At 37.8% G+C, this 27,771-nt stretch overlaps 1 protein-coding gene across 10 annotated transcripts; it reads right to left on the bottom strand.

The window, feature by feature from the left end:
* Positions 1–26: 26 nt before the first annotated feature.
* LOC121871451 lies at positions 27–27,564 on the bottom strand. 10 transcript variants are annotated; one of them, XM_042373770.1, is made up of 10 exons: positions 27,374–27,560; positions 23,892–24,011; positions 16,806–17,010; positions 13,483–13,605; positions 11,971–12,033; positions 11,447–11,597; positions 10,289–10,381; positions 9,776–9,875; positions 8,372–8,532; positions 27–609 (listed from the first exon to the last, which is right to left on the bottom strand). In XM_042373770.1, the coding sequence occupies exons 2-10, from the start codon at positions 23,898–23,900 to the stop codon at positions 258–260; spliced, it is 1,257 nt and encodes a 418-aa protein (XP_042229704.1). In that variant the 5' UTR covers positions 23,901–24,011; positions 27,374–27,560; the 3' UTR covers positions 27–257. The 10 variants fall into 10 exon arrangements, with proteins under 10 accessions (XP_042229704.1, XP_042229705.1, XP_042229703.1 ...); XM_042373771.1 differs by lacking the exon at positions 8,372–8,532 and adding an exon at positions 8,729–8,889 and having other exon boundaries at positions 13,483–13,602; positions 27,374–27,557; XM_042373769.1 differs by lacking the exon at positions 8,372–8,532 and adding an exon at positions 8,729–8,889 and having other exon boundaries at positions 27,374–27,555.
* Positions 27,565–27,771: the final 207 nt, after the last annotated feature.

Consider the following 27,771-nt stretch of genomic DNA (forward strand, 5'->3'; position numbering starts at 1 on the left):
AGAAGACCCATGCAATGAATAATCAATACATCTTACAGTTTATTATCAATAATATTTGGACAAGTGTTTTTATTGGGATTACAGTGTATGATTTTTTTATGGCATGTATATAGTATTTAATGCCACATATTGGGGCATATCACAAAAAACATCTCAATATTAGAAATTAATAAAAAAAAATTAAAAATAGAAATTTCTTTGGAATTAAGAGACCTCTAAAATTTCTTCCTTGTAATGTCTTGTATTAACCAGATAGTTTAAGGTAATTCTGGTTCTTTCACCGACACTTGTGAATTTTCTGTTTGTGCACTTCCTTGGTCATTACTCCTCTCACTGTTTCCATTTCCACCGTCTTGGCCATTTGTAGTTGTTTCTTCAGTGTTTGTACTCGATGAACCTTTTTGTTTATTCCTGTTTCTATTCCTATTTCTCCTCTGACTTCTGGCCACGACATCAGGTATGCGTCTCGACCGTGACCGCACGTATACTCCTCGTAACCGACGTTCGAGTCGACCAGTGGGTTTGAAGAGTCTCAAGAGGGCAGATTGACTTATTCGTTGGTATCGTTCGTTCTGAGCTCCCACAAGACGTATCTCATACTCGGCTGGGCTGCAAAGAGTGATTAAAATTATTGAATAGAGGTTCCTCCTACAGACCCATATAAATGCTACGTGTATAGTATTTGTGCACTATATCAGACACTGGAAGGATATAATTATTAAATCCATCCAAACTCACAGCCCTCAAACTCTTTCACATAAAATATGAAACTTTACCAGAGATGACCATTTTAAATTAATCTCAATGACTGTTACCATATTTTAATCCATTACAGGCGAATCTCTGTGTGCTGTGTCTTTTTATAATGCTCAAAGTTCTACTGGAAATTTTACAATAAAAGAATTTCTAAAATTTATATGAGGGTTCAAAAGTTCTGGCAACGTCAAGAGATGTTCAATGTTCTCACTTCTCTGAGCTGCAAGTTTAGTGATTGAGAAGGACATACTACACTGATGACAACTCAGTTAAACAGCCTGTGCCTCCATCAGTTTTCAATGGTTACCACAGATGTGTATTTACTCCGTTGTGGTGCTAATTATTAAAAAATTTTTTTTAGCCATGTGTAGAAAAAGGCCTACAAGTGGTATTGGCAGTACAGTAATTCAGCCAAGAAAAACATCAGTGTGGATGTAAAACTGCAGATGATAAAACATTTAGAGGTGAGAGGGCATCAGGTAGCACTTTCATTTGGCTGTGTGAACCATTTGAACCATTCTTAAAAATACAGACAATACAGTATAAGGAAGGATTTCTGCCCAATCCATCACTTTGTTAAGAATTAGGAAGACAACTCATTCAAGATGCATTTTACTGGAGAAATTGGAAAGGTAGCTGGTCTCCATGTAGGAGTAGGATCAGACTAGAAGCAATGGCAGATGCTGGGCAATCCGAGGGAAGCTCTGACTGAATATACTCGTATTCATGAGTTATGTACAGTATATCAGTTGTCATTAAAAATAATTAATTTTATTCACAAAATGGTTTAAAACATTTAATATTTGTACAGGATCATTATTAGGGTTATTACTGATACCCAATGAAAATCTCGAGTAACACTCCTTTGTAAGAAATAGTGCTGCCACCAACACATCTCCACTGGCACCATGTTATAGGACTGTTTCTTATGGCACCCAGTCTTTCAGGAACACATCTAGAGTAGAAAATATATGTTATACAAACTGAGGTTTGTGGGATTTTCTCTCCAGAAGTCACTGTTTAAGTTGCTATGGTAACAACAAATAGCTCTGTCTAGCACCAAAAGTTGATCACTTTGACAGGGACACTAATGTGCTCCCTACAAGATCTCCAAATGCTTAGGATATTCTACTGTACAGTACTATACACATGATACTTGTTTGTCCCAACTTTCCAGATTTTGAATGTTTCGTTTCCAAAAAGTGAGACAAGTGGCAGTATTGAAGATGTAACAATGTACATTATTTATGTTTATAATATTTACAGTATAGGTACCATACTTACCAAACCTAGTTAAGTTTAGGACACAAAATATAGGTATGTTGGTTTACAAGAGGATATACTGTACTATACTGTACTATAATATTACTTGACTGTCAACTGTAGAAACAAGGGTTTATGTATGTGTGGTGAGGCTATGTTAGAGGTGGTGAGGCTGTGTTAAGGATGGTGAGGCTGTGTTAGGGATGGTGAGGCTGTGTTAGGGATGGTGAGGCTGTGTTAGGGATGGTGAGGCTGTGTTAGGGATGGTGAGGCTGTGTTAGGGATGGTAAGGCTAGGTTAAAAGTCACTACAGTTAATGTGAGTATAGGGACAGTTGCTCTTCTCATCTAAGAGTTACATACATATAAATCTTTAGGTGGTAACATGAAGGTTGACACTTAAGATACACATGAGATAAACCTTACATATGTTGGACTACTGTTGCCAATTCCCAATAAGAAAAGAAAAGAATGGTGACAACTTTAATTTTACAAGAAATAATGTTTATATAAATAAATATATATTAGAAACACTGTAGCCACCATACTTGTGGATTATTATTGAAACCAATTAATCTCCAAATTCTTCATGGTTTTATAATTTCTTAATTACTCATCATCAGTCTTTAGTCTTGAGTCAGTCTTCAGCCTTCCTAGTTTTAAGTTTGATATAATATGAATCTTGTTTCTCTGATGACATAGAAGAAACAAAGACAATCTCATAAGATATATGCAGTATAGACTGTGTCACAAATTACTGTCCTTAACTATCAACTGCCAAAGATCAGTAAATCATTCAAGAGTGAAGGTTAAAGTAAAGAGGGTTCCATATGCATGACTGCCTACTTGGGACACAAGGAGGCAGCATGACTGACACCACAATTAACTACCTTCTCTTTTCCAGCTTGTAAAGTTTGATACCCATGAACAGCTGGTTGGACTGAAATACTCCAGGATTGAACCAATGACTCTTGGAACAGGAGGTGAGTGCTGTATCCACTTGACCACTGCACTCCTAAGAGTACAGGTTCGCTCGCTCCAGAAAGTATCTTTATGATTTTGTGTGAAATAATATGACACAACAGACGAAGGATTTTAACAACCCGGAGACACTGGAGTTGCAGTTTTCATTTTGAAACTCATTGAACCCTTCGTAAAGATACTTTTTTGGGGTGAGTGTACATATTCTCTGAACTGAAGTACAGTACTGTACAGCACATAGAGCTCGTGGTGTATGGGTGAGCCTCAAGCACTATCAGGACATGTAAAGAAAACAAGCGTGTTATTTAAACATTATATATTTTTTGTTATTTGAAACTATTGTGTCATCTCAAGTGCTGTTTTACAAACTACTAATAGCATACTACTGTAAACAGTACTTTTAAAGCTCATTAGTCTCTACCATAACAAAAAATAAAAACCTATTATGAGTGTATATGTTACAGTCAGGTTGTGCCATCCGTCATATCACAAAATTACTTAATTTTTTTAGTTATTTTAGTTTTCAGAGAGAAAGAAACTAAGAGAGAGGAGACAAAGACCAGATCTATGAACTAAACTGGAAATAAGATAAAATATATAACACATAAAACGTAAATTAAAATTGTCCTTGTGTCTCTCACATCAACCATGTCACATTATGTCCATGACTGTCAGGTCAGATTAAAGTTGGAGAAGTCAATCAAGACTACACTTAAACTGCTGAAAGTTTTTTATGATAAAAACAGCACATGTGAGAACTACTGGATGAAATATTCAACATACAACATAGGGATGAAGTTCCCTAGATACAGAACAGAATTCAAGCTCAGGTAATTTGTATTTGGGAACTAGTGAGGGAGTGCATCAGGGGTGTGTGATATCACCTTATTTTCAGTGTTGAGAGTATTGCCACCACTAGGAGCAGAGCTAGCACTACTTTTTTAGTAGCTGTAGCGCTGCTCCTTTTGAGGAAAGGTAATAAAAACAGTAGTAAAGCTACATTTTAGAAGAATTCCAACAGTTATTTGTTACTTGCTACTTTTAGAGAGCTTTATTTGTGGCAGTGTATTCTATGAGTAGCAGGATCCATGTGATGGGTTTCTCTTGTGATGGGCAGATTATCAGTGTATGTACTGTATTAATTACTGCATTTTGTATATTAGTTTTTTGGGGGGACATTTATATTGGGTATTCATTTATTTCATTATTATTATTACCTGTATTTATTTATTTATTTTTGTTGTTGTTGTTGCCAGGAACCTATATACAATTTATAACAATAACTGAGTAAAGATCCAAGATGTGATGATTCACCTTATGAGAGGAGGACACATCCCCATGGTAAGTTGAGGGTTTACTGTACAGTACTGTATTTGAAGAATGTTTTACATACTGTACACAGTATCAATGTTGTGTTCACAACACAGGAATTAACATCTAATACAACAATATCAACTTGCTGTGTCTCAGAAAGAGAGAGCTGGAGCAGTGTATGTTAAATAATACTAAAGATAAATCTTATTGAAAAGTTATAATTTTGATTTTTTACTCTTGTCTCCAAGATCTTTCATTGGCCTAAACCAAAGGGCTGTGATGGCCCAGGAACAAAAGCAGCCAGACGCATAGCTGAGCGCATACGCAGAACAAGAAATGATCGTGGGTAAAAAAGCATTTGGATGGATGCAAACTGTATCTGCTTGTACAGGTCCTTGTAGGAGGGGTGAGCTGTCACCAGCAGGTCTTGGTAACGGGGCCTGCAACAACAAATCTTATAACTAAAGGTAACAAACTCTTATAAGAAGAAATATTTATAACTGCAGGGAACTCTGTATCAATAGATCAGTCCAGGTGGGATGCCTCAAACTGTGAATCATGTGAACTACCTTGATCATAAAAACTTGACTTGAATAATAAGGACCAGTGTAACATAAAACCATCACAAACGACCTGAACCTTTACAGGAAGCAACAACCACCACAACTCCTCTGTAAAAGGTAAAAAAAACATTTTCTTATAATTAAATGGAAAGCCATATGCTGTACACTCCTCTCCCAGTTACTGATTTACCCTGTACAGTACTATTAAGTTGTTCACTGCACAATACTGCCAAGGCAACATTTAAATTACTCGTTTAATATTCTTTACCAGTGAACTATTTATTGACAGTCAAATAATTAATCATACATTTTGTGTCCTAAGTGGTCTGTTGTTGTCTGAATGTCAGTAGTGTACTGTACAGGTGGACACTGTTTAAGAGAACCTTCTCCTTCGTATAAAAGACAGGAACCCTAATTTACACAACTCTTTTTCTCTGTCTCATTTATGCGACATAATTAGTAAGTATATACTGTAGTTGTCAAACAATGAAAATATAACTGGAAAGACACTTGTTTCTCTGACAGGGATTTCTAAAGTCATAAAATTGTCATACTTTTACATACAGCCAAATATAATCAGTGAATTTTAAGCTTCTACCTCCAAACCAGACTGTTGATGTTTTTTTGCACATGAGGGAAGATTTGTCAAATGCAGATTAACTCGGTCACTGGCCAGTTCGTTGTCACCCTTGTGTGCTTTTGAACACAACATTTTTATAGTTATCTTATCCTCTTCACCACTAGTCAGCTCTCTAGCCAGTCCGGCAGTCAGCCATGTGTGTGTTAAACACTGTTGGCAAGTTCTGGGTTTATACCAGCTCTAGAATGTACCTAAACGTGCACTAGTGTTGGTCAAGTCTGGTCTTATAGGAGCTCACACTGGGTACCATCACAACAAGTTATTCCAAGAGTTCACAACTCGTAATACAGAGAAGTTATCTCTGATGACAGTTAATATTCTGAGCTTGAGCCACTTATGTTCTATCACACAACCCCACATGTCATCACTCAACAACACTCACTCAGCCTCTCACACACAACTAACTTTACTACCTAAATTTATGTACAGTATTTATTATTTCACTATTTATCAGCTTATTAACCATTTGGTCGCTTAGTCTGTTCTTTGTTACTTTTATTATGCCCTTTATTATACAAGAGGAAACCAGAGAACCTGGAGGAAACCTGCCACGCTTGGTAGTGTGACACTGGATAACATCTTCTAACATCTGTCCCAGGCTAGAGACTTAATCCAAAATATGGACATTACTACTGTACAGTACCACCAACACCCATTTTTAACCCTCTGATTACACTCATACATATCTGAATGTTTAACTCTTATAATTTGCTCTTTCATCATTTTAGTAATTCATTACACCGTATTGTCCAAGGTTACCTGCCGCACCCTCCTGGACAGACGGGTGGACAGGGCAGGTAATGCGGTCCCTTGCTGTTATACAAATACAATGAAAATACTAAGAACAGTTAATGTTTTATTTGTTAAGGTCAATATATACGTACTATGTGAACCATTAAGAAATATATATGACAACATTGCCAAAAAGAACTAACACAGAAATAAAAATAAATACTGTAACAAAAACAATAAACAAATTTACAGCAAACAAATAAATAGATAATAGTGTTTCGTGCTGCACAACAACCAAGTAAAACAACTGACTTATGACAAGGACGAGTAAATACAAGACATAGTAAAGTGTTAATTCGCTAAAAGAACAAATCTTTCAACTCACAATCTTTATAATTTTGGTCACTGTATTAATATGTTTTATTGTACGTATTTAATTTATAAAATGTATGGACGTCAGACAAGAATTTTATCTCGAGTATAAAGAACGTGTTCAAAGTGTGAGGAGTGCGACTTCAAGAGCTGACTGCTAATGATGCCACTGGTAACCTAATTTGCCATTACTGTAATTCTACTTCTCCAGCTTAAGTCATAACAACAATTTTATATCACAGACCATAAGTTACACTAATTTGTTGATAGTAAAGGACAGAGTGAAAAAAGAATAAGCAAGAACTAAAAAAGGAAAGTGAAAAGAAAATACTGGTAGTGTAGAGAGAGAGTTTATGTGTAGACAAACATACACACCTATTTATGTACATATTTATACTGTAACTGTAACTTTAGAAAAACTTGATTTTGAATTCTATATGTACATAAATTCTATGTAAATACTATATACAGTAGTTGATAATGCTGAAAGAGAACTATGACCATCACGTGTAATGTGCTGATCTTTCAAACAAAATACTGTACTACACAAAAACAAAGTAGGCTGCAGTACCTAATACTCTACATTACACTACTGCATTACCATTTTAAATTTGTGAAGTGATATATCTACATACGTACTTCACTTATTTAATTAATTGGTTCATACAATTATGTAAGATACTGACTAATGGATTTGAAAATGTCACTTGCATCGATCTCATTCTAAACAAATAAAAACTCATTCATGATCTTGCTGTTAATTAAACTTATATCAGCATTCAGATCAAGTTCACAACTGCTCGTAACAGCATAAAGGCGTGACCTCCCAACCATTTAAAAGTAACCTGGAAATCCTTTATAGTAGAGGTGTTTCAGTTACTAAATTTCCATGTTCATCTTTATGTAGGTGTTAACCCAAGTTCTCTAGAGCAGCGCGAGCAGTGTGGGCAGCATTTGCCAGGTAGGCCGCCACGGCCGAGGGTATTCCTGGTATGGAAACTCCCTGAGGCACAGATTGTGACCTGCCACTTGCAACTGGTACCCTATTGAACAGGTACTTGAGGACAGAATAGTAGTTTGATTCTGTACCAAACTGGGGAATAATCTTGTCATAGGAGGCAATCTCAAAGGAATCCCGCAAGAGGAGGGACATGAAGGAGGTATTGGAGAAGAGGTGGCGCACCACAAGCTCAGTCATCTGCTGCTGTGCCAAGGTTCGGTTTCCAAAGTACGGCATGTAGTCAAACAGTGGGCTGTAGTGAGTGTAAGTAATGAGAACTTGTGACTTTTAGAGGGGGTTTTGAATTTTTTAAATGTGGCTTTAGAACAGTGTATGAAAGTTTTAATAAAATATTCTTAACAAATTACCTTATGAATTTCTAATTAAGTTTAATTTGCTACTTTAAGACATGACAGGAAGTAAACACAATATCCTAAAGCCATGACCATAATCCAGTAAACCCTTGTTAATGGTAACGGCAGAACACTGGACTCACAGGCTGCCAAGTTCTTTGCTGACCACTTAAAAAATTTAGCCAAATTTCATATAAAAATTAAGTTGTCATTATTGTCCTTTAATACTGTAGTATCAAGTCTTACGTCTGTCAGGAAAGAACAGTATTATACTAAGAAAGAAATAATACACTGCTGTCCTAAATATATTTCAATTATATTCATATTGCAGAGATAATGCACTTTCAAAATATTAAAAGCAACTTGTACCAGTCGTTCGTCGCCTCCAGTCAACCTACCTGACGATATGAAAGTCTGACATTTCAGCACCAAATCGGTCAATAACAGTCAATGTATCTAACTGGACAGCCTGGAGCCCAGTGCGGACTCTAGTGATGCCAGGACTTGCTCGATAGTCTATTATCAAGTCCAGAGGCCCAGTGAGCCAGTGAGCACGGATCTGTAAGTGGGAAACTTCTGTCAAAGGTTTACTATTGGCTCGCTAAAATTGCCATCTGTGGAGATTCAGCAAAAATGTTTCTTGGAGCTGCTCACTCACAGTCATCAGCAAATCCAGTCTCCAGAAAGAGACCATTTTGTTCCTTAATGTATCTGTGGATAGAAAAGCTTGCATATCGTGGCTTAAGTAATCCTACCTGTCAATGATGAAATCGATGAGTTTGGAGCTATTGTCATTGACTTCTGCAACAGCATGAGCAGCAAGAGCAGTTAAAGTTGAGTTGATGGTTTTAACACCTTTGTCGGTATGGAAGACAAGCTCCACGTTGAGGGGTCCATACACATAGTGACTACGAACCTGAATGGCAGAACATTTATTAACTAAAAATTTAACTTGAACAAGTTTAAAAAACAGGAAAAAACAGTCATCTTCATATTTATAAGTTTTGTTATATAATTAGTTAACATGTGTAAAGAATTTGTCATGGCATATAATAGGTTGCCTCCCCTAATATCCGAGAATGGTCGGCCTTAGGGCCACCTAGACATGAATTTGTTTAAGGTGTAGAAGTTGTCACCAACTGCACTGGCGAACTATTACTCCGCCAATCGAATAACATTAGGTCCCCAAATGATCCGCCAATTGAATAACATCAGGACCCCAACTACTACTGGGTAGACAGAAGCAAAATGGTGTAAAGAAACTTGCCCACAGTATCACTCTGCCTGGGGATCAAACTCACGTAAATTGTACTGTGTATAGTTGTATGGTTTAGGCACAATTTCTGCCGTTTCTTACACACTTTACGGTCATTTGGCTGACATTCAGGTGGCTGATAATGCAATTTATGACTACTATAATAATGATGAGAAAATTACCTAAACCAGCAACACTGAGAATGTGGTGAGTGCCCTGAAGACACTGATTATACAGTACTTGTGGTGAAGAGTAAACAAACTCTGGAGAGACAATTTTTCAACAATCATGCTGCATTTATGCTTATATACTGTACAGTACTGTATTGTGCAATATTTTGTAACCACTACATATTTAACGGTTTTTCAAACAATACAGGTAGTGTATATTCGTTTTTTTTTTTATTATGCAAAAATAAAGGTGGAAATGCAAACTTTATTATAAAGATGCTTAAAAGGATCAACTACAGCACTACTAATACTGTAAACAAGAGAAATGATTCAGGAAAAGGCTGAGTGTAAATAAATCAATAAATTCAGTTTCTTACCAGAGTCAGGTTTCCAGCAATCTGAACCTCGGCATTGCCAAAACGTTTAACATTTGTTAGTCCACGGACAACACCTCCACCGATGGCATTGCCTTGCTGTCTGTTGGTCACCAAACATTGAACATATTACAGAATGTGATCTTGATAACATGTATATCAATATGCAAAAATTATGTTGTATAGTACAGTACTGTTCTATACTTACATCCTTATCCATGTATCTGTAGCTATTGCAAAATGAAACAAATGGGGTTGGAAGTTTCACTGATAAATGCACTTAAAGAAACAAACATGAGCAAATGTGGATGTATTATGTTCTACAGCTTACACTGCATATGCTCTGTCCTGTGAAAGCTTTGAGGCTGACAGATACACAGACAGACCACATGAAAACACTTGCTACATTCACAAGGTTTAATTTGTAATTTCACCCATCAACCACAGTGTAGTAGAGTACATGTAAATACTGTCCACATATACTGTATTTATATTTAGAATGGAAAATTACCTCACCTTCCTCTCCTAGTACCAGTGTTCCTAAAGTTAGAAGAAGTTGCTGCAGGTTCATCTCGTCGACCGTCACGTCCAGCACGAGTTGCAACATGTCTGTTAAAATAATGATATATGAAAGCTTATTTAACCAATTTTGAGGAGAAAAGAGCTGATGTGAATAAATTATAAAATACCAACCTAGATTTATTTTAACAATTGCAACAGTGACTTCACTCCAAATAAGTTGTGTGAGAATACTAATATCTCACTTTCTATTAACAATATTTTACACACATCAAATCTGTGACCCAGTACATCATACTGTACAGTGGTCCCTCGGTTAATGAGCGCCTCGGTTAACGAGATTTCGGTTAACGAGTTACCTTCCATAAGATTCTTAACTTCGGTTAACGAGTTTCTTACGGGCCGACCTGAACATGTTTTTGCTTGCATTTGGCGGTCCACCAGCTGTAGTATTAGTCCGCCAATACAGTAATCGGTTCTAGGGCTTAAATTCCTTACCATTTTAGCAAATATCAAGAAGTTTGTACTATTCAATAATTTTAAAAGTTTAATACCTGTATTAAATTTTTTAGTCATTTTAACAAATATTGAACATAATTGAAGGTAATGAAACTAGTTTTATGCGCTCCATCCAGCCTCTCAACACACCATACAGGCGTCAGTCTTTGTGTCTTTTCAGTGGAGGTAACATCTTGCTTGAGACTCTTCAACTAAATGCTTTTTTCTGTGTTTGCAAGCAAATTATTTGTCATTTTGAAATTTATTTTACATATTGACAATATATAATGCAGTGCAGTGTTGATTTAAAGAAAATAATCTTGAATTACACCAAGAGAACTAAAATTTTATGGGTGAAATGGCACCATGGGGTGACTTCTCTTCCACCCCAATGCCTTCTCTTCTCCCTTCTCCTCCACCCCCATTCTAATTCCCATCATCATCATCAGCATCCAGGAGCCTTCTACATACACACCTCAAAGTAAGTGTACTTTTCTACCTTTTTTGTTGAATTTAGGCAATTTTCGGTGAGCTGGAACCAATTACCCAAAAACCCATTGAAACAATGGTTTCGGTTAACGAGCAACCTTCTAGAACGGATTGTGCTCGTTAACCGAGGGACCACTGTATACCATTAATATAATGTACTGTACTTACTCCACAATGCCTCGGTTATACACGCGGAAGTAAAGTGGATCCATCTGCTTCCTCTTCATTTCTGCTACCATGTTGACCATCACACCATCCGCAAAGGCATTAAAGCGAGCATCTGGTGCATAGACACCTTGGAAGATGAGTGATAACTGACCTGTAGGGCAATAATACATATTGTACCCCAGTTGTCAACATATATTTCAGTATCTGGTAATATAATTATGCCAATGAATAAGACCTACACTTTGGGATAAATAATACAGTACAGGTACTGAAGATAATACTGTCACTTAACTGTACAAAATTCACTGAACTGTATGTTTTTTCCCCAGCAAGTGTGATGTGGGGAGAGGTAGTAAAAATTTACCTCAGAAACTGACTAGAGAGGCTGCAAGAGACAACATAACATGGAGAGCTGCCACCAGGTACAGTACTGTAATCATGGCTAATCCACACAAGTATAGAAAATGGCTGTAAAACATTGATGTACATGTTGATGATGTAATTACTGTACTGTTTATACTTACGGCTCTGAGCTGCATTGGTAGTGGCGTTGACAGTTTCAGTAGTGTTATCACCAAGTTCCTTGTCTGAAAAAATTACAATGGTATATACAATAATCATGTTTTATAGTTAATAAAAAACGGTAAATACTTATGGTTGTAAGCAGTGTTGCAGTGCCAATTTTTAAGGTACCAGAGCAGTCAAAATAATTTCCGTTTCCTAAACCTTATCTATTGGTAGTCTAATGTGCTTATCCTTTCAATATTGGTCACACATCTGTAGCTCTTATGCGAGGAAGTGCTGTTTTTAAGTATTTAGAAGTGCACCTGTTATCAAAGTCTTTCTACAGTATTCATAAGTCATAAAATGTAAGCTGATCTGAAGGAGAGACTAATTATGAGGATATATTCGGTTTTGTATTATTAATGCAAAATAAAGTTGATTGCTTGATTGATATAAATTTATAGTAACATATAGAGCTTACTATAACTTCATGTGTGAAGTGTGATGTGGTGCAGTGATGGAGTGGATGAAGAGGAATACACTAAGGTGGTATGGACATGTACCGAGGATGCATGAAGACAGACTGACAAAAAAAATCTATGATAGTAAGAGAGAGGGGAATGTTGGGAGGGGTAGACCAATTGCCACCTGGGAGAAAAGAGTTAGAGAGTTTGTTAAAGAGAGAGTGGGTAGGGGAGGAAGAGTGTTTGAGAGAGCAAGTGAGGTGTGCAATGATAAAATGGCCCGGAGACATTTCTGCCATGGCCACCCCTTCTTGGGGAGTTTCCGGGAGGGAACAAGGCGTCGGCGATATTGATTGATTGACCAAAATAGAGGTGCCGGAGCAGCACTGCACCCCTGGTTGTAAGATGATGTAACTCATGTGCAGGAACTTCTCAACATTTTGTCTGCCACAGTGGGTTTCATCTCAAGCTTCTCAATAGTTGATGTGATGATAACTATTACTGCTGGCTGGCCTGGGTGAATTACTGTATTACAGTATGTTATACGTATTGGCTAACATGAGAGCAAGTGCTAAAGGCCCACAGTTTTACTTACATAAAAACAGTGGGCAGCAATATTCAGGGTGAACAAATAAGGAGAATGTCTCAGCAGTGACAAGCTAAGCCAACAAACCTATATTGAAGTCACATGAATTAGACTTATGTAATTTGAGTACTATTGAGTTTGTTCTGAAAGTTTAGCAATGGTAAAAGACGAGAAGCATATACTGTACAAGTATAAGTACAGTAATTGTGAATAAATATATTTAGGGGTTGATTAAAGAGAAAGGCATAAGGTTGTTTTCACAGTACTGTAAGTGCATTGCCTGCTAGGTTTATTATGAACTCTAGTTTGTTCACACCTTATTGTAAATTGTCATCTGAATATTTCAAGAAAGACGAGAAAAATTAAGAGCAGATTAGTCCTATTTAAAAAGAAAGAGGTCATGGAAATCAACAACATTTAAACAACCATTACTGTTTACCCTTTCCACCCACCCAACTCAACCTTAAGTGGTTACGTCTTACCAACAGTCGTGAATTCCTCCTCCAAGCCATCTTGGATGTCCTCAGCGATGATGTCATCTGGAAGGAGGTTCAGGTCGACAGGAACCACCACTCCATCCACTGTATACTCCACACCGTTAGCTGCTGTAAGGTAAGATAAAAGTTAATTGATATGTAGATTATATCATTACAAAGTACACTACAAGTTTACAATTGGTACAGCATATATCTAGAGCTCTATACAAGGCTGGTATTGTATACAGTTTTCTCTCAACTGATCCACTGGGAACAGGTAGATTGAAGAAGACTCATCTGATAATACTATCTAAATTACAGAACTTAATAAAAAACATAATTTTGATGATCTGTCCAGAGCATTAACAACAGTGAGTTTATGGGAGAACTACAGTACAGTACAGTATACTGTATAATACTCTCTAGTCCATTTTTTTGTTTTTTTTTTACTTTATCTTGGCCTAAATGCAGACTATTTCATCTTTTAGAAAGGAAACATGAAGTAAGACCAAACACAACCAATATTGTCATTTCTATGGTATGTGTGGTTAGTTGTTGTTTGCAAATCGACCAAATATCGCCAATCCAACATAACCAAACCAACCTTTTGGTTCCTGGAGGTTTCCCAAAGCTGAATAATATCATCTGGCAGTAGCCAAAATTAAATTCTAAAGTGTGACAATCAGCGGAAAAGGGTTAAGGATAAGTTTAATTTACTCACAATTTCCTGCATTACATAATTACTCAAATCACAGCTTGGGTAATAGAGACCTTAAAAACCCTGACCAATTAAAGCATGGCTGACATTCTGTACAGTACAGTATATATAGTTACAAAATGTCTATCTCCATAAACATTTCTCCTGGCGACTTCCTGCCAACACTTGGTGGCCGGTGTAAAGGTGAATATTTTGTATTAAGTCTGGGTCCAGGATACAGTATGCGATAGTAAAGATGGTAATACAATACTGTACCATATCAAACCAGATGAGTCTAACATGTTTCATGCTTTTTTTCAGAATTGAGGTAAATCCATTTATTTTTCAATGTTTTATATGTTTACGGTAAAATAGAGAGTTGAGAGGGAAAGTTATCATGGCAAAAGAGAACTAAAGATTAGAAAAGAGAGGTGAGTGACCCTCAGTCTTCTGTAGTCATGATCACCACTCACCAGTTTCACTCTCACAGTCACGTACAGTATTCATCGGTAGTCTTGTACTGTACTCGCTGTCTACAGTAATATTCCCATTTAAATTACTGTTACTTTTGATTTGAGGTAAAATCATTAATGTACTTTGAAAATAAGTTTACTTTTTGATAGTTTTAAATTTATTTTGAAGTGCAGATAGAGGTAAGGTAAATATTTTAATTAAACTACCTAATTACAATTATCTGATAATATACACCTACTTGTTCAAAATTAATAATTAACATTGAAAATTTGAAGAAAAAATGGAATTGATCATCATCATCACTGTATCATGGCCATTTCTCCACACCAATGTGGGATAGTCATGATTACCTGGTGTGGTGTCCCAGTTGACATCAGACAAACCTGAAGCAAGTTGCCCTCCCTATCACCACCACTTTTACAGAGTGGAACTGGGTAGTACAGTATATGTAGGACCTCCAAGTGCCTTCATGTATGACAAGGTGGAGTCGCTAGTCCCTGGGATGATCAAAGATTACCAGCTACCTGTAAGATTTTTTTTTTTTACTTTGGTTCGACCAGATACAGTACTGTACGTGTATTTATGGGTTTATTGATAAGTGATCTACCAAAGATGACATTTGAATTGGGAAATATTGAAAATTGGTGGGAATATTGTGACGGTTGGAAAGAAAGCTGTGAAGATTTGCGAGAAAGCTGCAACAACTAGTGATAAATTTGCAATCATTGGCGATTTATTGTCACTAGAAAGTTACCTTTATATAGTAAAGATGTGAACCAGCTGGCTATTGTCTTATTCAGTTTCATCTCCTCAGACTATCATGATTTTGTTAAGTATTGTGTATTGATTGACGTGATCACTTACGTAAAAATATATCGGATATGTAGCTTTCGAATTACTTCTGAAGCAACAAAAGAAAGAGAGAGAGAGAGAACACCTTGCCTGATGCTAGTGTGTGCTCATTCAAGACCTTGACCAACTCTGGCGCAGGTACAGATACATTCTTCAGCCAGAACATGTGCAGTGTACTTGCCAACAGTGTGTAACAGAGACGTAATAGACCGCCCAAATGGCTAACGAGCCGATTAGTGGCGAAGAGAATAAAGTAAAATAAACAAGTAAAATATATCCGGGCAACGCGTCAACTTACTGGCTGCCTTGACATTACCTCCAGTAACTTACCCCCCCCCTCTCTCTCTCTCTCTCTCTCTCTCTCTCTCTCTCTCTCTTTCTTTTCCCCTGGGCAATTACTTATCTATCGTTCTCTACCTACTTGTCTTTCCTATACTCTCTCAACCTTTCTCAAAACAATCAGTATGGCAAGACTCTCTCTCACCACCCAAGCACAATAAATTTCTGCGTCAGTGTTTTGGTGGTTCTCCCCGGCGTCCCATTTACCGCCATTGTCGTATATCACGTAATGGGACGCGGGAACGAGCGAAATTGGCGAGAATTTGCGGGGGTAAATACCGGTAGTTGAGTTCTTGGAGCCTGAACCACACGTGTTGTGCCATCTTGTCTCTTGCCTTCTTCCTTCTCTCTGATTCATCAACAATCCTCCTCTCTCCCTTCCTTTTGTCTCTTTCTCTCCATTCATCTCATTTCTGTCTCTTACTCTTTCTTCCTTCTTGTCTCTCTTTCTGTTTGTCTAACTATCGTCTCTTAACATTTCTCTGTCTTCATTCCTCTTGTCTTCCTCTACCTTAATTTTACTCTTTATGTTTGTGAAATAATCATCCTTTACTTTACTATAGTTATCCTCTTCTCCACGCCACTGATCGGTCACGTATCTGTTATCATATGCAGGGCTGACAAGTACTGGACATGTATGACTCCAGAATATATCAGGTGAAATAATCTAGGGGGGCTAATTTTCAGGCGATTCAATAATCCTGTTGGTAATATAAATTTTTTACACTGGCCGCAAAATATAAGAGGATATGATGTAGACGTTGAAGATCATGTAAGGAATCACTCAAGATGAATGTCCGGGACTGACCACGGCACACGCCACGGCATATTTTACTTTAATTTTTTCCACTACAGTATTTATAAACTTACTAACCGTTCAGGCGGTTGATTTGTTCCATTGTTACTTTGTTATGAGCTTTGTTATTTAGCGTTAGTACACACACACACACACACACACACTACTCGCCTTCATACTCCAGCTTCTTGACAAACGATTCAATCTCGTTAGTGGAATCGGTGACGATGAATGTGCGAGTCTTAGGGCTGACGCTGGCAGCGGTGATCCCAGCGGGCACCAGAAGTAGCAGTATCAGGGAGCTCCTCCACCCCCGGAGGACACAGCTGGCGTGGGTAGGCCCTCTGGAAACTGGACCCATCGTGTTGAAGGTGGGCTGTGTAGGGAGGAGCGGAGAAGTTAAATAGCTGAGAGAAGTGGGGGACGGGGAGATCAAATAGCCGAGAATAGGAGGGAGGAGGTAGTGACTATGGGTGGGGGGACGGAGAGGTATTCTACGTTAGTAAATACACTACTGTAGTCACGAACAATTAAACTTAAACCTTAAGTGAGGCATCTCTCTAGTTAGAAAGAGTAACGGTTGATGTTTAACCTATATACAGTAAAACAGTCTACAGTAGAGTGAGGTGCAGCCAGGCAAAGTTAGCCAAGCTTTCTAAAGTCTGCTACCCAAGGCATCTAACGAGTGTTGAATATCGCGGGGTATAGATTCAAGCTTTTGTAGATACACGAAAACAAATATTAATACACACATAAACAAGCAGCCTAACTTAACTGTAAACAATAATACAGTACACGTCTACAAGTTTCCTGGACGTGACTTATATTTAAATGGACGACTATTTTTAGTCTTATAACGTAAACAATATTACCAAGTAGCTATATCGTAGTAACGGGATGAAATTAGCAAACCCACTCTATTAAATAATGTACAAACAATGAGAATGAATTCAAATATTAACAAGACACTAGGCTGGGTCGACCATGACCCTGAACTTCCCTCGCATGACAATAATAATAATAATATAGTAATAATAATTTGGAGGCTTCCCTGACTGAAAAAGTTGGAATTTGTAGATTAAGAGTAAACAGGCTTTTTATCGTAATTGGTGGGCACACACACACGTTATGTTTTCTATAATAGCACGTCGATATTTTAACATGTACAATGAATAGGTTGTCTTAACATTCTTATTGTTTTCAAAGACGCAGAATAATATGTACTGAGTGTATTAAAAAATCTACAAATATGTAGCCTACACAGTCTCTACAAAACCTGCCTGCACCAGCCAGTTCATTTAATGTATCCAAATTTGTTGTTTAAAAAGGTGTGTTCAATCCAGGGACTACGTAAATGTGAGATGGGATCTTAGTTCCTCTATATAATTAGTTAAGGCTTGTCCGATTTTGTTTCCAGTTAATAACACACCAGTTGTAACCGGAAACATTATTTAAGAGAATATTGCAGCACAAATGGTCATAAAAACATTTGGGTCAGCACAATGCCTCGGGCGGGTCACCTAACAGGAAGCAATTTTTGTTACATACATACGGTCCAACAACAACAGTCGAGGGACATGTGCGTAATAATCACTAGAGTCGAATCTTAAACAGCAATCCACTTCCTATCTGAATTCAGTCATGCAACACAGCCAACAACAGGAAGTGAAGCAGAAAACGATAAGATTTTCAACAGTGACGTACAGTAGGAAAGACAGCAAAATCTTATACTGAAATAAAGCACGCGGACTTCTACATACAATCAACACCTCAACCCGCCAGGATTCGAACCCACGGCCCACAAGCCTATGACTGTGACCGGGGAACGCTCTAGGACTGCTTTTAGTATCCTGGTGGTCCAGCGGTTAGCGTTCCCCGGTCACAGTCATAGGCTTGTGGGCCGTGGGTTCGAATCCTGGCGGGTTGAGGTGTTGATTGTATATATATATATATATATATATATATATATATATATATATATATATATATATATATATATATATATATATATATATATGCTGATAACCACAAGGAAAGAAGAAAACACGAAGTTCCCAAGTTGTCAATTAACTCAAAACTGCATTGAGATTATTTTTTGCATTAGAACACTATAAATTATAGTGGTGCATTATAGTATAATGTGCCACAACACCCCAATACACAATTATACCGCCCCTATACTGTACTATACATCTTATACCAGACAAGAGAGTTCAGTCGAATGCACACTTCGCTTTTTAGGAGTTAGCCATCACGCCATATTAGTGAAAGTCATTCACACTCACTCCCTCTAGGCGAAGGAAGGACCATCTGTTGCAGCCATTTGATACATTGAACAATTATTCTTGACTGCTAACTTTTTCTACGTTACTTTATTTTGTTTACCCAATAGGAAAATAAGCATCTGGTAGCTTTGTTTTCTATCCTTGGTAGAATTGTCTTACTGCTTACAAATGTATATATACCTTCAGTCTACAGGTAGATATATTGGAAATGTATACCTGCACGGTCTATGTATAATGTACCTGTCTATATGCATGCTGAACTGTTTACCTACAGTATCTATTAATGTTGAACTGCATCGCCTATATACGTTTTGAATTGTATACTACGTGCATTATCTATATTTATGCTGAACCAATTGTGAACTTGTATGACGATTAATCTGTCTACGTGCTATATAGTGGAACAATGATGGTGTTGATCGTAATTTCAGAAGGTACAATTAAGAATTTACCAAAATGGTGAACTCAATATTGATATCTTTGTTATGTGCAGCATTTAGATTTTTTTTAATCTAATCTTATCTAATCCAACATAATGTAACATAACCACAAACCGAATGACTGAGAAAAATGCGTAATATGAGTGCAGTATTAGTATAATTCTTTAAATATTGTGACGCCGGATTTTCATTTCCGCTGCACATTCCCGGGAATTCCCAACCAGGGTCAACACACTGAGTGATCCTGGTGACTCAACAACCTGGAAATTTAGGCCTAGTACGTTACAATATTACCACCCCAAATATTATTACTCCTTTGGCCCTTTAGGACTGACCACATGTATGTATTAGAAAGGAAATAATGCAATCATGATCAACACACAGAAATATACCGGTACATACAGTGGCGGCTCGTGCATAGGGCTGCAGTCCCCCCAGACACTCACTGCCAGGCGTATGATTCCTTTAGAGAGACAGCTGAATAATACACTACCAACAAATATATCATTTTATATGTTATTTAATTATTTTCAATACGTTGCTAAGTGAACTTTCATTAAAATCAGACCAAAATTTAAGTTACTTTCATAGTTGCTGTCAATGCTGTACGATTCATGTCTGTTATCGCCGCCGCCGCCGCACTTGAAGCAGCTCAGTCTCGTACAACGTGTGGACGGTGTGGTTAAATCGTGCTTTCTTTAATTACCCTTTGACCATGGAAAATCGAGTGAAGTATTTGCAAAACATCAACTTTTCCCAGCTGACATTAAATGAAAAGACTGAAATCAAAGCAAGAGGAAGACCTACACCAGTTTTATCCATTCAACAATTTTGCTACATCAAAGAGCAGACGGCCGGACTTTATTTTCAAGTAATACATGGTGAATGACAGACTGTCTGCTTTAGCAGTGATATCCATTGAAAATAAAATGATAACAGAAATAAAGGATTTTAATGAAATAGTAATAAACAATTTTGCTACATCGAAGAGCAGACACGCCGACTTTATTTTCAATTAATACTGGTCCATCACCACCAACACTACTACCATGCCCTGGGAATTCGTGGACATCAACTACAACTCATACCTGAGGTAGGTCAAATTTGTGTATCCTACTGTTGTGTGAGGCTTGCAGTCCCTCCATTTTATTTTTCACGAGCCGCCACTGGGTACATATGAACATCATTACCTCCCATTTCGCAGCAGTCACACACACTTGTCTAAACTGATCCACCTGTTCTACACTCACGGTGGTCAACAGCAGGCGGACAACGGAGACGACACTAACTACAGCAACACCAACGCGAGTAGAAACTTTTACACAATTATGATTCCTTTTAATAGACGCCTGTTTTTTATTATGGTTGGGAATATATATATATATATATATAGTGTATATATATGAAATATATATATATATATATATATATATATATATATATATATATATATATATATATATATATATATGATGGTTGCCCCCTCGTGTAACGAGGATGGCCGGCCCAAGGGCCACCTAGACGCGAGTTTAAGGTGTAGAAGCTGTCGCCAACACAACAACCACAACCTGAGTTAACGAGCTGCATGACCCAGTGTCAAGGAATAATCCGAGAAGACCGGACAACTCGCCAACTGCATTGGCTAACCATTAGTATCCTGGAATACGATCCGAAAATCGATTAATTTCCAATTACTGTTGGGTAGACTGGCGTAAAGAAACTTGCCCATAGTTTCACCTTGCCCGAGGAACGAACTCGGGTCCGTTTGCTTGCGAGGCGAGCATGTTGACCCTTAAACCACAGGTCGGATGACTAGCTAATCCTTGTTCAGAGCTCCCTTACTTTTGATTAGGTTAACAGATTTTCTTGAAATTTAGGAGGTACAAGTTTTTTAACAGAGGTATTAAGGGCATTCAGGATTAAATCGGGCGTTGGCCTTAAGCAAATGTGACACATGGCGGTCAATATACTGTATATGCAAGTAAATCACTGAAGGTGCGCGTGATCCAGGTATATGCTGATAACCACAAGGAAAAAGGGAACTTCGTGTTTTCTTTTTCCTTGCAGTTATCAACATATACTGTATATGTAAGTTTGCCCTTAGCTGTCTCTGTTAGTTAAGATAGATAAATAATTATTTGTTCAGTTTACAGCGTTCGGGTAAAATAAATTTCTTAAACTTATTTTCAACCATGCAACGAAACCCCGGATATTTGAGCATCAACCCAGCATTCATCCTTTACTCGGGCCAACGGACGATGACGAGCTACTTAATACCACCACCCAAGGGCAGCGGGGTGTACGACCACCTCGTAAATTGATGCTAAACTTTCTCCTCTACTTCAATGGGCAGGAGCAAGTCATTGTGCTCCATAGGTTCACTTCCTAAACTCAGTGGTTGTCATTGCACCTCAGCATCCAGTTCTGTTAGTCGTGGAAGATTTAATTCGTCTAACCACAGGGGAAAAGTTGTCGTACATATTAGACTCAACCTTTTGACTCTCTCAGTTGAAGTCACTGTCATGGCGGGAAATCCATGCCGTCGCATTCCTGGAACCGACACAAAGGAACACGAATTAACAAGTACTGTACAAAAACTCCAAAAGTTCGTGTTGGCCCAATAGGGTAAGCGGAAATTCCTGGTATGCGAGTATGACTCATGTGGGCGACGCACCCGGGAGCCTTTCACCACTCTTACTTCTGTAAACTGTTAAGCATAGTAAGGTAGCAGCCAGTGAATTATTATGGCCTGTAATAATTAATGAGGAAAACTACCTTATAGTAGAGTATTGAATCCTCCATTTCTGTACAAAATCCTGAGGGAAAATAACTCATAATTATGAGGAATTGCGTCATCCTCTGTTGGTAAATTATAATGTAGTCACAACCATAAACTGTGTACAGTACTTGTGGTCTTCTAAGTACGAAAAGCGAAAATATTCCTTTTATATATTTACGTTCAGCGGTCAGATATATGCACTACTGATTTTCCTCTTAAAATTGTAACCTTTGCATTACTTTTATGTACTGTACTCCGTTATTATTTGCGAATAAGTCATAATTAACATGAATTTCACAAGTATTTAAAAAAAGTCATGTTACATTACTTAGAAAGATAGCTCAGTTGTCTCCACCAGTGAGGTCTTTGACACAAACGCCGACGAACTTCGCTATCATGATTTTCGTTCTTCTCCCGCCCCTGGATCTGTGTTGTGTTGTGAACTGTGGAAGCAAATTCAGCCTTCCTAAGACTGCACTGCACATATCCGAATGTATGGTGATATATATTTCATCATACATACACTGTTATACACATACAAATACACAGTCAAACATACACGGGCATAAACAAATATAAAAGTAAACATAAATTGCTTTCTCTCCGAAGTTAAGCAAGGTTCTGGTATCTGAAAACGCGCATAACAAGAAAATGTTTTAATTGAGAAAGTAATGCATATTTCAGATTCAAAATTATTTGTTTATATATACGAGAATGGAGACTAACATTATTACACATTTTTCTGATCATCTATTTACAATACTGCTAAAATTTATACCGTAAAGTGTTTCTGCTGCTGATAGAGGCCAATACGTATGTCTTAAATACAAAAAAATATAAATAATTAAGACACAGGAGGTCAGCTTGTGTAAGAGACGTACAATACACAGTGTAGGTCTTACAAAAACAACAAGAGTTCCTGGGAATAACAATACCCACCTTCCCTGCGTCCTTGAGAAGACTGACAAACACTCCTTGGGGGATGACGAGCACCAACCTGTATTTGGTTCCTTAACTTGGGTAATAAATCTTCTGTTAGTTTTCTGAAGAGCAGTAGATGCTTAAACGCTTTATTGTTATTTATTATTTAAGTCTTAAATTTTCACTGGTGAGTCAGTACGAATATTCTCTCTAGTCCCCGATGTAACAAATTAGATCACCGATTATCAGTATTATTGAGAAATCGTTAAATACTAACACAACTTGAAACCGATTTACAGCACAAAAAATTATTTATATATTCACACTTGGGGAGAGGCACAACCTCATCCGTCTGTGTCTGAGAGGTGACTGGTACTGGTAGGCTGGCAGCCTGGCAGGAGGCACCATACAGCTGCTGGATGTGAACCAGACTTGATTAAATTCCCACAAGTAATCTGGTACCCGATTGTCTACAAGAACAACAGGTAACTACGAGAGCACGTGCTTGAGCGACTCCCGAGGCGATCGAGACAAACGTGGCGAAGATTAGCGAGAAATTACAGTTTATGATAGAAATCAGACGCGTTGTGGCCCCTGTAAAGAAGCGGTACTAAACCTAGAGCTTTTTAAAGCCAACATAGTATGAGTGTTTGGAGAGATGAATTTTACAAACACACTAACTGTCAATTATTATGAGTTGTAGAACTTTGTTTAGTGGCTGTGTCCTTGAATTCAGTTACTGTATTAAGAAGGTTACGAGACTTGGTGACATTTCATTCATTTACTTAAAAATGATTGCATATGTACTGTAAATGTTCTTGTTTTCGCTCACCTTAGGCATGTTTGTTTTGAAGTGAGACCCGTCTGTTATAGTTAATCAGGTGCCTTCGCTCGCCACCAGCTGCCTGTTGCAAGTGGTAGACATCAGGGTACTGGTTGACGTCACTTGTCGCTGGATATAAACAATATTCTTAGAACTTTAAGATAATGTATTATAAATTAAAGGTCAAAGGCTCACCACACTGGACAATGAAGGTCATAACAAAGTGGTGAAATGATAAATACAATAAATAATAATTTTCAATCAAAACTAAGGGTCTCAGACCGCTGTGTTCATGGCCATTCTACTCAAATTTCGTCACCATAGATATAATTACTTGTTACTATTAATTTTTACATGTAATTCCTCCTTCAATTTGTCCCTTTACTTTGAAATCAACTATTCATCATCAAATATGTATAAACATCTATAATAGTTCTTTGAATTATTAGTTTTCCTCAATGGGAGTTTTGGCAGTTATATCGCTGAATGTTGGTATGTATTTCCTAAGATCTTCCTAAGTTAGTGAAGGATTGATGGGTTCAGCTCATTGCTGAGGTTTCAAAATATTCGCTATTAAGTGGGAATGTTTAGCAGACTAAGAACTGTTGTAATATTTTGTCAACAAGACCACATGTTAGTGTATTGAGAGCTAACAGGGACTGCTATTTTTGCACTTTTGCTTGAACCTTCATTGTAGAAACAGTTTCCTTGCCTCAAACTTTCCTAAAAAATAAGTTTTAGTGAAACCAATATTTCCTAAGCTCACTAATGACATTTCCAAAGTATCAGATGTATTTTTTTTCGGAATCGCTATATTGCTTCACATCCATTTAAATGAAATGGTGGCATAAAGCTTTAACATTTCACCACTTGATAGTACAGTATATTTTATGCCATGGAAGGGCGAAGTAGATCAGAGAGATGACCAGCGGTTGTAGAACAGTTCATTGGGGTCAGTGTGTTAGCGACCTTCTCCACCGGTGCACAACCGACCTGCTCCACCGGATGTAAATAAACGTCCGTGACTTTCTGGAGGTGGTGTTACACGCGTCACCGTCTTCTAATTACTAGTGAGGCATTAGTTGCTGTGTCAAGGTTTGTAAATGTCTTTTTTTGCGTGACACTTGGGAACATATCGCACTTTTCTCACCATTCTACAAGTGTGTGTGTTTGTGTACTGTATACGTGTGCAGTGGTGCTCCAGCTGGGATTTTTAAAGGGGGCGAGACAAAAATCGAAAAGGGGATAGAAATTTTGTACGAGGCGAGGCCTTGCATGGGACGGAGTATCCATTCTTCTTCAGTTCCGGGATTCTATGTCATTCCTCGGCCACAGAAGTCTCAAGTGATATTCACACTCACCGTCTGTTTATTTTAAAAACGGTTGCGCCTCTGTGTGAATGATTACTGTATGTGTATAAGAAGCAGAAAGATCAACAGCGGTATAAGAGAAAGTGAGGGAGTGTCCGTATGTGACGTAGAGAGAGAGAGAGAGCGCAGTGTTGACCAGCGCCTGTTAGTGGGGCTGCCAAGGTTTACTTTATAACCTCACGTTTACACAACACCTACCACAGCACAACGTCCACGACCAAGATTTTCAAAGACATGCATGCTAATTTTGTTCCCTTTATTTTATGGGGATTCATCTAGCTGGCTTACTTACGATGCAGCACAACGATGATTTCTCAGTTTCGAATGATAGAGTTTCCGCTTAACTGGACACGTGAGAATGAATTCGAGGCTCAAAATGGCAACAATTATTACAATAATACTATAAATAGATATTTTCCTTCCACGTCAACAAGCCCTCGAGTGGTAGGTTTTCCTTATAATTGTGGTAGGGAGAATGGTGTGCGTAAGTTTGAATGTATTTTTCTTGGGAGCGATAACGGATACAATTTTGAGGCTTTTCTCATCAGTTGTGGATCTGACAGTTCTGAACAACATATTACTTATTCAGTTTAAACGGCCAACGTCAAAGACACGAACAGGGCTCCGGCCGTGACCACTATCACTTACCCTCTAGTGTTGTCTCTTATAGTTTTTAGTTGTTGATAAATTATATAAATTATTAACCTTAGTTACTAAGGCGCAGTAAAGATATCATAACGTCAACAAAACGAACTTCCTGACTGAGGGGAAAACTTAACGCAGACTTCGCTAAGTATAGCTGTGACCAATTTATCGTTTTAGTTACTTATTTTTATCTTTTTACATAATAAACTAATCTTTTCAGTCTCTTTATTTTCCAAACTATACATGACATCTTTTGGTGTGGCGCTGCCGACCGAGCTCCTCTGTCCTCGCCTGGGAACACTGGCTGGCTCACATTGACTGAATGACCTGTTTATACCAACCTTCTCTTTCTTCTTATCGTAAAGGTTTATTATTAGTAGTCGAGGAGAGAAATCCGTGGTTCTCATCTTGTGCTGTCACTGACCTCCACATCTGAGCTTCATGTAGAGTATTGGTATATAGCTACATTATAGGTATCTACACCAGGATTTAATTTATTAATACTATTCCTTCCACTTGGCGGCTCCTCCTACTTCTGCATATGAAGATGAATGTTTTGTAGTTATTAAATTATACTAAATGTGTCGTCCTCACACTACACATGAGACGCGGACTTCTCACAGTTCGGAGTTTACGAAAGATGAGGCAAGTGAAGGTGTAGAGAAAGTTAGCGTGGAGATTATAAAACTAAAACCAACAGTGTTATCTCTCATAATATCTTGAATGTTGTTAGAATAATGTAGTTACGCGCTTAAATATTCCTTAGTTGTTGAAGCACAGTAGCTGTAATAACATAACAAGATTATAAAGTGTTGAACGACGACTGTTCTGAAGACATTTAGTAAGAGATTTGTTGTATGTACGACATTTTTAACACCATATAACTATTAGTCTTGAAAGTTGTCAGGTATAGACACCATGAGACTAGCTTAAAGGCGTTTACTAATCCACGTAACGGAAAACCTCAAATAAAAACGTCATTGGAATATTTCGTTTGGTAATGTGTGTTTGACGACATATTGAATGGTGCTTAATGACATTTAAAGTACCTTTACTATTTACTTTATCCTCTTCGCCAGTGATCGACGTGTTAGCTGTTGGACGGTCACAGCTCCCACCGACACTGTCATCTACACTTACACCAAGGTCTAATTAGATCTTGACTAATACAACAGATGCACTGACACAATGTGATCAGAGTTCGATTGTGTGCATAAAAAAATCTCCCTTGCTGAAGCAGACACATACTTCAAACAAACGAGATTTTTCGTAATACAAATCAAAGTTTTGTCAACGATAACAATTAAAAGTCTTACCTTCAACTTCAAAATTCTTCGCATACTGTACTGTACTTGCAATAAGCATTTCACTGGTTCTTGGACAAGTTAATGAGTATTTACCTTTCCTGTCTTGTTGAGTAATGTCTCGCCATAATGATATCTTCAATACACATCAGAAGCGCTTCCACAAAAATACCTTCGGGATCTAGACGAGCAGGAGAAATATCCCATGACACTGCCTCTGTTGGAGTGGTGTCTCAGATAAATGTAGACACACTGCCTTACATACTGTCGTGGATATCGCCTGAATGCTTGAATTACCACATCAACATTGTCCTCACTCGTTGATGTGCGAGCCAGTTCTCCCACATTCCAGCTAGATCGATATACAGTATATACGGGTTGGTGTCATTCCAATGTGAACTTGATTGGAAGTGCCATTCGAATTCTGCCTTATGCACTGCTTAGTTTGCAATTAACACTGGAATTTTCAACTGTTCAACTGGTGACAATGTACGGGGTAGGTATTTTAATCTAATACGCGAAAAATATGTAGTGTTCTTTTTCGGCACATGCGCAATAGAGCAAAACCCT

The sequence above is a fragment of the Homarus americanus genome, unplaced genomic scaffold (assembly GCF_018991925.1).
Source record: "Homarus americanus isolate GMGI-L3 unplaced genomic scaffold, GMGI_Hamer_2.0 scaffold45698, whole genome shotgun sequence".
Classification (NCBI taxonomy): domain Eukaryota; kingdom Metazoa; phylum Arthropoda; class Malacostraca; order Decapoda; family Nephropidae; genus Homarus; species Homarus americanus.